The sequence below is a fragment of the Heptranchias perlo genome, chromosome 32, assembly GCF_035084215.1.
Source record: "Heptranchias perlo isolate sHepPer1 chromosome 32, sHepPer1.hap1, whole genome shotgun sequence".
In the NCBI taxonomy this organism is placed as follows: Eukaryota; Metazoa; Chordata; class Chondrichthyes; order Hexanchiformes; family Hexanchidae; genus Heptranchias; species Heptranchias perlo.
The window spans coordinates 31,913,746-31,928,880 of NC_090356.1; the positions used below are offsets into that span (position 1 = coordinate 31,913,746).

The window sequence follows — 15,135 nt, forward strand, 5'->3', positions numbered from 1 at the left end:
GAATTGGCTAAATGACAAGAAACAGAGAGTAGTGGTGAACGGTTGTTTTTCGGACTGGAGGGAGGTGTACAGTGGTGTTCCCCAGGGGTCAGTGCTGGGACCACTGCTTTTCTTGATATATATTAATGACTTGGACTTGGGAGTACAGGGCACAATTTCAAAATTAGAGGATGACACAAAACTTGGAAGGGTAATGAACAGTGAGGAGGATAGTGGTAGACTTCAAGAGGATATAGACACTCTGGTGGCATGGGCGGACACGTGGCAGATGACGTTTAACGCGGAAAAATGCGAGGTGATGCATTTCGGTAGGAAAAATGAGGAGAGGCAATATAAACTAGAGGTCACAATTCTAAAAGGGGTGGAGGAACAGAGAGACCTGGGGATGTATATGCACAAATCGTTGAAGGTGGCAGGGCAGGTTGAGAAACCAGTTAAAAAAGCATATGGGATCCTAGGCTTTATAAATAGAGGCATAGAGTACAAAAGCAAGGAAGTCATGATGAACTTTTATAAAACACTGGTTCGGCCACAGCTGGAGTATTGTGTTCTGTTCTGGGCATCGCATTTTAGGAAGAATGTGAAGGCCTTAGAGAGGGTGCAGAGGAGATTTACTGGAATGATTCCAGGGATGAGGGACTTAAATTATGTGGATAGACTGGAGAGGCTGGGATTGTTCTCCTTGGAAGAGAGAAGGTTGAGAGGAGATTTGAGAGAAGTGTTTAAAATCATGAAGGATCTAGATAGAGTGGATAGAGAGAAACTGTTCCCATTGGCGGAAGGGTCAAGAGCCAGAGGGCATAGACTTTGGGTGATTGGCTAAAGAACCAAAGGTGACATGAGGAAAAACTTTTTTACACAGCGAGTGGCTGTGATCTGGAATGCACTGCCCGAGGGGGTGGTGGAGGCAGATTCAATCATGGCCTTCAAAAGGGAACTGGATAAGTACTTGAAACAAAAAAATTTGCAGGGCTACGGGGATAGGGCGAGGCAGTGGGACAAGCTGGATTGCTCATCCATAGAGCTGGTGCGGACTCGATGGGCTGAATGGCCTCCTTCCGTGCTGTAACCTTTCTATGATTCTATGATCTGAATCTCGGTGATCTGATTTAGATTTTACTAACCTCTGTGGCAATAGCATTAAGCTCAGCCCTTGCCGAACGTCCAGACCCAGGAAATTCAAACAGGACAAACCCTCAGTGAGTCTGAAATACAAGCACAAGTAGAAATGAGCGACCTGGGCATTCTGGTCTGGGGTCTGTACGTGACCCATAAGCGGCAGTCTGGAAATATACTTGTTCTAATGCATCATTACATTTATTGTTCTTTAACTATCCCCCTATTCTTTTCTGCCCCTATTAGCTTGGCCTTCACAGCAGTGTCAGCTGTGGCTCAGTGGTGGCACTCTCACCTCTGAGTCACAAGGTTGTGGGTTCAAGTCCGACTCCAGATACCTACCTAAGCACATAGTTTAGGTTGGTACTCTAGTGCAGCACTGAGGGAGTGCTGCATTGTCAGAGGTGCTGTCTTTCAGATGTAGTTGTTAAATGAGGCCTGGTGTGCCTTCACAGGTGGATATAAAGATCCCATGGCCATTATTTGAAGACAAGCAGGGGAGTTCTCCCTGGTGTCCTGGCCAATACTTATCCCTCAACAAATATCACTAAAATAGATTATCTGGTCATTATCTCATTGTGCTTTGTGGGATCTTGCTGTGTGCAAATTGGCTGCTGCATTTCCTACATTACAACAGTGACTACACTTCAAAAAAAATAAGTATTTAATTGGCTGGAAAGCGCTTTGGGACGCCCTGAGGTCGTGAAAGGCACTATATAAATGCAAGTCTTTCTTTTTATGAGTGAATTGTTGGGTTTTACCGAGTGTATAATTACTTTTATTGAAAAAAGAGCATTAATAGCTCCTTTCTACTTCAAGTAATAACCCCAAATACTAATAGTAGTATTCTGTTCTTTAACTAACCGTCAGCTGGCACGAGCAAGTGGTTTGGGTCGACACCCCTGAGCTTTGGAGAGGAAAGAGTCTAACCTTTGACCTCTACTTGTCATTTTCTCCTCACTCTGTGGGAATGAGGGGGGAGAGCCAGCATGGTACTGTACATCAGTGTAAAACATGTGGTACTGTACATCAGTGTAAAACATGTGGTACTGTACATCAGTGTAAAACATGTGGTACTGTACATCAGTGTAAAACATGTGGTACTGTACATCAGTGTAAAACATGTGGTACTGTACATCAGTGTAAAACATGTGGTACTGTACATCAGTGTAAAACATGTGGTACTGTACATCAGTGTAAAACATGTGGTACTGTACATCAGTGTAAAACATGCTCCAGAACTCCATCCTCCCTTGCACATCGAAACACAACCTCTCATCAGGGCTTCACCAGTGGATGCTCTACAGGTCACATGATAGACTGTCCATTAAAGTGAAGGACCAATAACACTCCCATATCCCAAGTGCCCTGACAGAAAATCCTCTTCTCTCCTTATAGGCCATTAGAAGCCTGCAATGAGTTGGCCTGAGAGGTTTGAGTGACTTTATGCTTGACAATCCAGTGTAATGTTTTTGTGATGGTCAGTTGTGTATTAATAGGGTAGCGAATCATTGTTATACTGTCCGTATCCACTTCCTATTGTCTGTATTCTATAGTGAAATGATTAACTGGGTTACGAGTATTTATTTGTTAATCAATTGACACTGGAGTGTTCACCACAGGACTGACTATGGGGAATTTGAATTACGAACGATTACTTCTGTTTACTTTAGCTTTGTTAATTTAAATATCACTTACTGTCAACCTGGATCAAATAATATTAGGTGGATAATTGAAAGATACTGTGATTAGCCTGGGTACAGTGTACATGGGGGGAATTTTAACCCCCAAGGACGGGTGGGAGAGGGGCGGGTGGGGGGTTAAAATGTCAAAAATCGGAAACCAGACCCCAACCCACCTCCAATTTCCAGTTTTAATGCAGGCGGGTTTGGCGACTAACTTAATCTCTGGGGGGCAGGTCCGTCATTTAAATATTTTAATGACGCTGTGTGCCTCAAATTTTACCAGTCTTTTAGATTTAATGCCTGTGGGCCGGGTTTCCCAGGACTCAAGAAACCCGGCAGATGGAGGGAGGCGAGAATGGCCAGATCCAGCAGGAAAGTACCTTTCCAGCACTGCTGTGGGCCGGGAGGAGCAGGGGGTGCTTCCCTCCGGCCTCTCAAGCAAACCTGCTTCCCCCTCTCTGCGATCGGACAGACCCCGGCCTTTCCAATCTCCCCCACGGCTACTGTGATTTCTCCCCTGGCCTCCATGGTCTCTCCCTCCCTCCTCTCTGCTCCCCAGCTGCAGCCTGATGCCGCAGGCCTTCCCAACCAAAGCCAGCCTCTCAATCTGGCTGCTGGTTGGGAAATGGAGGCACAAAGTTTAAATGAGGTCTTGCTGTTAAATGCGGCAGGATCTCCGGGTTACCCACATTCCTGGGTTTCTCGGTCGCTACGATGCAACCCCCCGTTCTGGCTCTCTCCCCACCTCCCCGTAAATATCGGGGACTACATGAGCCTGTGTATGTGTTTGGATTTGTGCACGTGTGAAATACAGATAACAATGTTATACTCAGGGCCCGGGGCCTGCTGTCAAATTGCCAACAGCTGATTTCCTTACACCGGGGCCTATTAGACAGGGGACTGCAGCAGCCATTCACCACACACGCAGCTGCTGCATACACTGACTGAAACCTCAATGCATCTCCTCCCAGTCAAAAAAGGAACTTGTCAGTGTCAGAAGAAAATAGAATGCATTATAACAGGACACTCCACCGTTTAAATGATTGCACGGGTGCTTGTGCAAGGCAGTTACACTGAGGCTGGCAGAAACAAATCAGTGCTTGGAGTTGAAGCTACTCGTGCTTCCAGAGATGAGGGTGTGATAGCGCAGTGGGGAGTTGTACTGTACTTTCAAGGTTAGCTTGGGAAAATCTGGATGTGTCAAATTGTCGTGCAGCATGATAACAGAGAAAAGGATGGAGAGGAAGAGAAAGAACATTTTGCTGTAAAATTCAGAAGCATCAAAAGAACACCAAATGGCCATTACTCACAACCTGGTGTGCAGGCCGAGCGATTACTTGGGCCCTTATAACACCGTTCACTGTGAAAGCTCGGATGCAGTGACTGAGAAGCAAGCAGTGAGATTGTAAATAAAGCCTCTGCCTTCTCCTCGATGATATAAAGAGATGTAAAGCACGAGTTATCCAGTGTGAGTGAGTTTATCAGCTGTTTCCACACGCAAACCAGAATAACCCTCCAAGCAAGTTTTTAAAGCCAGTGACATGAACTCTTCAAGAAACAATTGTGTTGTCTAAATACTTGCCTCAATATTATGATCCATAATTACAATACTGATTCTAATCTTGTGTCAGCAGTTTGAAGTCCAGACTAGGGCTGGGGTTTACGCCAAAGATTAGCAATTTACAGAGTGTTAAATATCAGCAAATCTTTCACAAAAGACAATGTGACTAAATTGTGTTGATTAAGTTGTCAAAGCAAACAGTCATTTACATTCCCTCTCTCCCATTGTAGCTTTAAAGATAATGTAGTCATTATTTTATGAATTATGCAGTAGATCCACAGATATCAGATGTAATAAGAGCAGGACTCGGGAAATGATAATGATCACATGTCACACAGCACCCATAATTGTTATGAAAATAGTTTTTTTTATCTTCATTTTCATATAATTGACATTTTTAATAATGCAAATCCTTTTTTATGCAAAGATCCCCGAAGAGTTTTTATTGCTTTCTTTCTACCTCTTGTATTCTCTGGGATCAGCTCATTGAAACTGTGTTTATTTTCATCTCCAGTCAATTCAGCTCCACGAGAGGCTGAGGAATGGTTAAAGGGCCATTCCCCTCCCCCTGATTTAATGACTGCTTAAACAACTTAAGGTGTTACTAATGGCAACAGTGCTGGTCAGGGTGAAGTGAACATCAGCCTCTCACAGTCTCTCCTCCCGTTACATTTCGGAAGAGTTTAAACAGTGAGTTCTTCTCCAGAGGTTTCTCAAGGGAGATTAAACTTAATAGTATGTAATGATTGGGGTGTAGGGAGGCCGTATTGGACAGCGACGAATTGCTGGAAGGAGTCAGATCTGAATTGAGGCAGGATCCTACTGAGCCCGACTCACTATCTAGTAGTCAGTATCTAGCTTCTCAAACCCCTGAACTTTGGCCAACATGGACCATTCCCGGTTCTGTTTAGCTTTAAAACATCACACGTTCCTTGATATCTCAGTGGGTAAGTCTATTGTATGGCACTGAGCCTTAAAGACCTCGGGTGGTCTCAGTTTTGACCCCTAGACTGTGCAGGGGGGACAGTGCAATCAGCCATAGTGCCCCAGTGTTAGAGAGGGATAAAATCAAACAGGGTTCCCAGCCCCAATCTGCATCCAGTGACCCCTGCTGGAAAGTGTGTTCGTGTGAATGTCGGCAGAAGAAAGGATGGCACTCAACCGTGAAGCCCCCTGCGGTCAAGTAGCCTGCCGGCAGCTATTGCCCAGACTCATAAGAGTGAGGTATTGGGGGCTGTGGAGCTGGATCCCATCCCGGAGCACTGTCTTCAGGGAAGGAAGTCCAAAAATTAGTAGGAAAGCATTTTCTTAATCCCTGGGATTTGAGAGAGTTGAGAGGTTTGTGTAGGGGCGGGTTTCCCTGTGTTCGATGTACCATGTTACCGCCCCACTTTCCATTACGGTAACGAGGCACTGCTATCTGTGACAGGAACCATGAAAATAACTATCGATATTTTTATGTGTGTGCGAGTAAGGTTACCTCTACCTGTTTTAATTCATTTCCTCCCTTCTCCGTCTCTCCCCCCCAACCGCACCCCAGCTGACACTAACCCTGCCTGAAAAGACAACTGGGAGACTTGCTGTGAGGGTACTGCTCATTCCACTCTGATATTGCCCACTGGGAGTTGCATGAGAGAGGCCTCCGGCTGTCTCTCTGCCCCGATTGCCCTCATTTCCTCCCCGCGAGGTTGGATGTGGCGTCCGATCGTGTCCCTCTACAAAAGGGAAGAGGCCAGTAACTCAATGAGTGGAGAATTGTGCCGCTCCATAGTGCTGTGGGGCAGTATTGTTTAGTAAAAGAAAGCATTTTTAAAAAAAAGTCTCTCAGCTGGTGTCCAAATTCTGTTTGTTTTGTGGTAATGCGGTGAAAGTATAGAGCTGGTTATGACTGGAGCATCAGTTTGTTCCCTGATAGCTATGTGGAGATGGCAGTAGGGAGCTTTGTACATCCATCAAGTCTACAGAGTACAAATCAAACTGTCAGCGACTTTTCCCCATGATTTCGAGTTATATTCTACAGTTTAAATATTTGGGCTCTTTTCATGAATAATTGAGCTACGGATTGTTAAAGCAGAATTCAGACAGATGTACAAAGACCACTGATCTCCTGCCATTAGTCCTTTGTTCAGGTTCAGAGTATTGCAACTCACAATGATTCAAAACAAAAAAATCTTTCCAACTTTGCACTCACTGACAACATCAGACATTTTCACATCCAACCTGACACCAGTCAAAGGCAAAGCAAATCTCCTTCTCATCGCTATAGTAACTACTTCGACCGTTATCCCTCGGGAGCAGTCTGTTTCTCCTCCAATCCCTGCCAGTGTAAAGAAGAGGCTTGATTGACTTGTGGACCTGGGGAGAAATTCCCCAGAGTTTTTCCTGAAATTCCCATAATTTTCTTCTCTATTTCTGAAGGCAGTATTACTCATGGTTAGGGAGGGCAGTGCAATGCTTCATCTAGGGGGCAATTTTAACACTAGCCACCCGGCGGAAACCAGGCAGGAGGGCAATTAAAATCACCCAGGTAACTTACCCATCGGAGAGCTAGCAGCATTCTGAATTTTAACCTGCTCTACCTGACCAGGCAGCAAGGACATCCGACTGAAGCCGACGGGGTCCTTCTTTACATATGCATGCTGGGTCCTGATGATTTCATCGGGCCCCGACTGCAATTTTAACTGGTGGCCTGAGTGGCATTCCCGCCAGGTGGGGTCAGCGGGACAAGGAGCAGGGGCCAGAAAAACCCCAAACAGGTAAAAGTTTTTTTAAATTTTGAGTGGGCCTCCTCCGGGGCCTCACAAGTAAAGCTTAGGGCCTCCCCTACCGCGGACTCACTCCCCGATCGCGAAACCCCAGCGGGATTGCCCAGAAGCTGATCGCACCACCAGCGTCCGCGCTGAACGATTTTCCGCTGTATCCCACTGACTTCCTGCCTTTTTGAGGCAGAGAAGTCGGCCAGCGGGATTTAAACAAGGCCCGGGGGGTTGATCAAGTCTCGGCCTGATTTCTGGAGTAGCGGGCTATCCATCCGCCTAAAACCCGCCTGGAGTTAAAATTGGGGCCCTTGTGTTTAAGGGTGACAATGGATGGGCCTGAGGGTCTTTAAACCGTATAGTGGTGTTTAAACCCTTCTGTCCTTTTTATCCTCCCCTGCCTTCATTTTCTACCAGAACAAAAATAGAACAAGAGAGACAATTGCTAGTTAAACCCAGGGTGGAATTTTGCAGGGTTTCCTGATCCTGTGCGGGAGACTGTTGGAATACCCGAAAACAGCAAATACTGGGAAACTGAGTGTGCTCCCTGACAGGCCTGTGCCTCTCCTGCCCTGGGTACAAGACCAGCAATATCTACTGTCAAGAATGCCTTCAAACTCACAGTAATTTATCAGAGACTGTAGGAGGAAAGTATTTTGCCTCTCCACATGTGGTGGATGATTGAGTTGGTGTGTCTGTATTTATTGTGAGCATGTACTGTTCATGTGGCCAGCGTTACCTCGATTTGATCCACTGCTCTGTGCTTGGCCCAGAGTAGCTTTCAAATTCCATTCAGTGTGTTAGCAGGCCTCCAGGAACAGGTGCTGAGCTCCTCAGAGATTTCAACAATCATTGATGGAATCAGCCGGTTGTTTAAATGCATAATAGAGATACAAATTATACACAGGTCTCCAAGGCCTTTGCTGCTCTGATAACATGTTAATTAATCAGTGAAAGTGTAACAGCCTTTTGAAACTGAAAGTGTTCAGAGAATGATCAGAAAGGATAATTGAAGTGATTGTGGGTTTCGTCACAGGGAAATCTCGAGAAATATCTGTTATTTATTTTTATTTCAGCCTGTGAGCCAGGATTCTTCAAATCGAGCTCGGGCGATCAGCTGTGTGCCAAATGCCCTCTTCACAGTCACTCTGATATTATGGCTGCTCTCTTCTGCCAGTGTGACACCAACTACTACCGATCGGCGTCTGACCGTCCCTCTGCCTCTTGTACCAGTGAGTTACATGGCCTGGTCTGGCCAGCACTCTTAATCCAGTCAGGAGATCTTCCACTCGCTCAATAATGTGAAATTGCTGCTACTAATGTTACATTTTTTTTAGCTACTTTTAGCTTATCGATATATTGTACATCACGCTGACCAAAATTCAATACGATCAACACTTTGAAAATGCTTATTTCCCAGTGAATTGCTGCAGATTTATTACTCTGGAGGATCACTTTCCTTTCAACCAGTCTTGTTTATTTAAGAACGTTTGCAGCGAGGAATGGTCATTGGACCAATGAAACCCATCCCCAATCTACCCTGGACCTCCCTCTCCCCATTCTACCCTGGACCCCCCTCTCCCCAATCTACCCTGGACCTCCCTCTCCCCATTCTACCCTGGACCCCCCTCTCCCCAATCTACCCTGGACCTCCCTCTCCCCATTCTACCCTGGACCCCCCTCTCCCCAATCTACCCTGGACCCCCCTCTCCCCATTCTACCCTGGACCCCCCTCTCCCCATTCTACCCTGGACCCCCCTCTCCCCAATCTAACCTGGACCCCCTTCTCCCCAATCTACCCTGGACCCCCCTTCTCCCCAATCTACCCTGGACCCCCCTCTCCCCATTCTACCCGGAACCCCCTCTTCCCAATCTACCCTGGACCCCCTTCTCCCCATTCTACCCTGGACCCCCCTCTCCCCAATCTACCCTGGACCCCCCTCTCCCCCATTCTACCTGGACCCCCCTCTCCCCATTCTACCCTGGACCCCCCCTCTCCCCATTCTACCCTGGACCCCCCTCTCCCCAATCTACCCTGGATCCCCCATTCTAACCTGGACTCCCCTTCCTCCCATTCTACCCTGGAATTCCCTTCCTCCCATTCTACCCTGGACTCCCCTTTCCCCCATTCTAACCTGGACTCCCCTCCCATTCTACCCTTGACCCTCCTCTCTACCCCATTATACCCTGGACCCCCTCCTCCTACTGTTCTACACTCCCCTTCCCCCCTATTCTACTCTGGATCCCCCCCTCTTCCCCGTTTCTCCCTGGATTCCACTCACCCCCATTCTACCCCAGAACCTTCTACCTCCATTCAACCCTGGACACCCCCTCTTCTCCCATTCTACCCTGGACCCATTCCCCCCTCTTCTCCCATTCTACCCTGGACCCACTCCCCCCTCTTCTCCTATTCTACCCTGGATTCCCCTCCCTCTATCTACCCTTGACCCCTCCCCCTACCCCATTATACCCTGGACCCTTCTTCCCCCATTCTACATTGGACTCCCCTTCCCCCCCATTCTACCCTGGATACCCGCTCTCCCCCATTTCTTCCTGGATTCCCCTCTCCCCCATTTTACTCTGAACCCCCTCCCCCATTCTACCCCAGACTTCCCTCCCTCCCCATTCGACCCTGGACTCCTCTCCCCCACCATTCTACCCCAGACCCCCCTCCCCCCCATTCTCCCTTGGACCTCCCATCCCCCCCATTCTCCCCTGGTCTCCCTTCTCCACCATTATCGCCGAGAGCCCCCTCTCCATCATTCTACCCTGGACTCCTCATCCCCCCATTCTACCCTGGACCCCCTTCTTCTCCCATTCTACCCTGGACCCCCCTCTTCTCCCATTCTACCCTGGATCCTACTTTCAGACATTCAACCCTGGATTCCCCTCCCTCCATTCTACCCTGGAAGCCCCCCTCTCCCATTCTACCCTTGACACCCCTCTACCCCATTCTACCCTGGACTCCGCTCTCCCCTATTTGACCCTGGACTCCCCTCTCCCCCATTCTACCCTGCTCCCCCCTTCCCCCATTCTAGCCTGGACCCCTCCTCTCTCCTATTCTACCCTGGACTCCCCTTTCCCCCATTGTACCCTGGATGTCCCTCTCCCCCTCCCCCACTACTGCTACCTGTGTTCCCCTACTCTAAGAGTGCTAAATTATCTCTATAACACTCAATCCTGCTTCTGAACAGATAGCAATCCAGGTCCTTTCAAAGATATCCGAGTTCACCCTGAATAAAGAACCTTCTCTATTTGTTTTTAATTTCTAATTTGGTGCAAGGATACTTGTTAAATTTTGGTCAAGGCCCCGATCCAAGCCATGACTTGTTCAACTGCAGGATCGAATGTGTTTATTTTTAATATTTTGGATTAGGATTTTGTCCTCGTTCATTGTTGCTTGGTTTACTCACTTTCATTGATTCCTTTTCCATTCCCGCACAAGTGATGGTGATTGTAATGACAGCAGATATCGACGCAGTTCAACTTCACGAATTATACACTAATCTCTGCGCTCTCCACGTGTAACTCTTCAATACTGACTAAGTCTTCAGTGAAAGGAATATTTAAAAAAGGAATACAATGCGATTTGTGCTGGTGTATTTTGCGTTTAATTGAGTTAAACAGATGAAGGTTTTTTTTCTCCAAAACTGCCCTTCTGTCATCGTCCTCCCGAATGCTCGACTTTTTCTACCTGTTCTTAAAACCAGCTGATTAGGAGGACCAGAGAAAGAGAGAGAGTAACAGGAATGGGAGTCAATATTCAACTGGGCAGGGAAAGCACCAACAGGAGCTGGCACTGAGCTGGGGGGAGAGAGCAGCACCAGCAGGAGCAGGCACTGAGCTGGGGGAGAGAGAGCAGCACCAGCAGGAGCAGGCACTGAGCTGGGGGGGAGAGAGCAGCACCAGCAGGAGCAGGCACTGAGCTGGGGGGAGAGAGCAGCACCAGCAGGAGCAGGCACTGAGCTGGGGGGAGAGAGCAGCACCAGCAGGAGCAGGCACTGAGTGCCACTGTTGCCACAGATCCTGTCCAATCCGCCCTATAGGGGACTCAAACCCATAGTCCTGCATAAATACCCGGTCTAACCCCCAGCGTAATTGAAGCATTACATCAGAATATCTATCGAACTTACAAACGCCATTACTCTGTCCTTCCTGGTTATATTTCCTTATGGCAGAATTTCCTCAGGACATCTTCTGCTCAGCCGTCCCATAATCCCGATGGATGTTCAGTGGACACTCTGCAAACAGGGTTTCCACCAAATCTCCACTGTAGTTATGGCAATGGATTGGGAGAGATCCTGGGAACATTCACCAGCCCTTGCAGCAACACACCAGCCGTCGTGTCCTATGGAAGATCTGATCAAATCCTTTTCTGTTCATTCTTCGGGATGTGGGCATCGCCGGCAAGGTCGGCATTTATTGCCCACTCCTACTTGTCCTTGGAAAGTGGTGGGCCATCTTCTTGCACCGCTGCTGTCCGTGCGGTGAAAGTGTTCCCACTATTTTGTCCTCGTTATTCTTTGTAGCGGTTTGATGCAACTGAGTGGCTTGCTAGGCCGCTTCTGAGGGCAGATAAGAGTCAACCAAGTTGGTGTGGGACTGGAGTCAAATGTAGGCCAGGTGGCTGTCCCAAAGGGACAATGGTGGAGGCTTCACAGCAGCTCATTCAACTCCTGCTCAGCCAAAGACAAGGTGTGGTGCTGGGAGACCAGGGTACTTGGCATAAAGCAAAGGAATCTATACTGCTTATATAAAAAAATTACATAGAATCACATAGAATTTACAGCACAGAAACAGGCCATTCAGCCCAACTGGTCGATGCTGTTGTTTATGCACCACACCAGCCTCCTCCCATCCTTCTTCATCTATTCCTAACAGCATATCCTTCTATTCCTTTCTCCCTCATGTGTTTATTTAGCTCCCCCTTAAATGCATCTATGTTATTTTCCTCAACTATTCCTTGTGGTGTGGAGATGCCGGTGATGGACTGGGGTTGACAATTGTAAACAATTTTACAACACCAAGTTATAGTCCAACAATTTTATTTTTAATCCCACAAGCTTTTGGAGGCTTCCTCCTTCCTCAGGTGTCCACACCATTCACCTGAGGAAGGAGGAAGCCTCTGAAAGCTTGTGGGATTAAAAATAAAATTGTTGGACTATAACTTGGTGTTGTAAAATTGTTTACAATTCCTTGTGGGAGTGAGTTCCACATTCCAACCACTCTCTGGGTAAAGAAGTTGCTCCTGAATTCCCTATTGGATTTTATTACTGACTATCTCATATTTGAGGCTCCTAGTTCTGCGTCACTGCCCTATTCCAATTTTATCCCCCATGTTTTGATGAGCCTTTGATTTTTTCTGTAACCTTTTAAATAGCACTTTCTCACTTTAAAGAAATGTGATAATTCACACTTTTCAAAGAACACTTATGATGGAGAATGTTCTCTGGGCTTCAGAACTGAGTCAGGCCTGGGGTTGTTAGAGAATAACGAGAAACCAGTCAGCTAGAACTGACAGGATTTTTCCCCTTATTAACATAAGTCCATTTAACTTGCTTTTCTTGTGCATCTAACTAGCTTCCACTTACCATAAACTCACTGGCATTTCTCCAACAATTTCATGCATATTTGGGACCAATTTGAAATTAATCTATCCATTCTATTCTCGTCCACTCTTCGCATACACAACTAATCAAATTGCTTTCTAATAGCCATTTATGATCTGATCAGTCACAGACTGCATGCTTCATTCTGGTACTTTAAAGGGAAGAGTTGCTGCAACGTAGTGAGGGGTAACACAGTGGAATGAGGAGGGGGGAGAGTGGGGAGTGAGGAAGTGAGGAAGTGTCACTCTGGTGTAGTGAGGAGTCTCACAGCAGGGTGTTGGAGTTGGCGCACTCTCGTTCTCCACTGCAGACTAGAGCATCTGCGTTTGACCTCCGTAATTCACCCTGGTCAGCTTCTGATATCAGCTGGACTATCAGATGGTCCTAGTAGAGATCAAGGCACATCCCAGACAGTGTGGTGTGGGATCACTCTGTGCGGATCCTTACCACCTCCCAAGAGTTGGCTCAACATAATAAGATTAGTAGAGGCAGGTGAGTAGTTCGATGCCCTGTTCACTCTACTGGGTCATTGGAAAGAGGGGAACATTTAAAACGGGGCTAAGAATGAGTTTTAAAAAGGGAATCTTCTGATCAGCTTTTCAAAAGCTAAAATGAACGATGAATAACTTAAATAACCATTTATGTTTTTTCTGAGATTCTGTAGACTTTTTTTGATTCAACGCAAAATGCTGATGAGGTCATTGTAAGACTATTGTGTGGGAGATAGGGAGATTGGCAGTGTCAGGAACACTATCCAACCATTGGGAACACTATCCAACCATTGGGAGCACTATCCAACCATTGGGAGCACTATCCGATTGTCGGGAACACTATCCGGCCGTCGGGAACACTATCCGATTGTCGGGAACACTATCCGGCCGTCGGGAACACTATCCGGCCGTCGGGAGCACTATCCGATTGTCGGGAACACTATCCAACCATTGGGAGCACTATCCGATTGTCGGGAACACTATCCGATTGTCGGGAACACTATCCGGCCGTCGGGAACACTATCCGGCCGTCGGGAACACTATCCGGCCGTCGGGAGCACTATCCGATTGTCGGGAACACTATCCGATTGTCGGGAACACTATCCGACCGTCGGGAGCACTATCCGATTGTCGGGAACACTATCCGATTGTCGGGAACACTATCCAACCATTGGGAGCACTATCCAACCATTGGGAGCACTATCCAACCATTGGGAGCACTATCCGACCGTCGGGAACACTATCCTATTGTCGAGAACACTATCCGACCGTCGGGAACACTATCCAACCATTGGGAACACTATCCAACCATTGGGAGCACTATCCAACCATTGGGAGCACTATCCGATTGTCGGGAACACTATCCGGCCGTCGGGAACACTATCCGATTGTCGGGAACACTATCCGATTGTCGGGAACACTATCCGGCCGTCGGGAACACTATCCGGCCGTCGGGAGCACTATCCGATTGTCGGGAACACTATCCGGCCGTCGGGAACACTATCCGGCCGTCGGGAGCACTATCCGATTGTCGGGAACACTATCCAACCATTGGGAGCACTATCCGATTGTCGGGAACACTATCCGATTGTCGGGAACACTATCCGGCCGTCGGGAGCACTATCCGATTGTCGGGAACACTATCCAACCATTGGGAGCACTATCCGATTGTCGGGAACACTATCCGGCCGTCGGGAACACTATCCGGCCGTCGGGAACACTATCCGGCCGTCGGGAGCACTATCCGATTGTCGGGAACACCATCCGACCGTCGGGAGCACAATCCGATTGTCGGGAACACTATCCGATTGTCGGGAACACTATCCGACTGTCGGGAGCACAATCCGATTGTCGGGAACACTATCCGATTGTCGGGAACACTATCCGACCGTCGGGAACACTATCCGACCGTCGGGAGCACAATCCGATTGTCGGGAACACTATCCGACCGTCGGGAACACTATCCGATTGTCGGGAACACTATCCGGCCGTCGGGAGCACAATCCGATTGTCGGGAACACTATCCGATTGTCGGGAACACAATCCGACTATCAGGACATAATCGACTGTCGGGATTGTCATGTCTCCGTAGTGCTTCAGTTACTTTTGTCATTTCAACTGCTCATGCCAATCCTCACTCCAAGCTACAGGCTCAGTAATTCCTTTGGAATTAATTTACAATTTTAAATGAATATATATTTAAAACAGCTGACAGAAAAAGTCCCCAATATTATTCTAGACCTGTGAATCTCACTCATTTCGAGCAAGACTTGTTCACTGCAGTTTAAAAACACAGTTACGTTATGAGATAGTCAATGCGTTAAGGTGCTCTATAAATACAATCATCATTATTATTACTACCAGCTAGGAAAGGACCAAAGAATCTGTCGGACTTTCAAAGAAACCCAATTGGCTTGC

General features: G+C 47.5%; 1 protein-coding gene across 2 annotated transcripts in view; it reads left to right on the plus strand.

Annotated features, from left to right (window-relative positions):
• Positions 1-8,108: 8,108 nt before the first annotated feature.
• The window catches only part of LOC137301214 (ephrin type-A receptor 8-like), a 112,978-nt gene continuing 105,951 nt past the window's right edge, over positions 8,109-15,135 (plus strand). For both annotated transcript variants that reach the window (XM_067970691.1, XM_067970692.1), the window contains exon 1: positions 8,109-8,350. In XM_067970691.1, the coding sequence (XP_067826792.1) occupies positions 8,275-8,350 (76 nt within the window). In that variant the 5' untranslated portion in view covers positions 8,109-8,274. The remainder of the gene's footprint in view (positions 8,351-15,135) is intronic.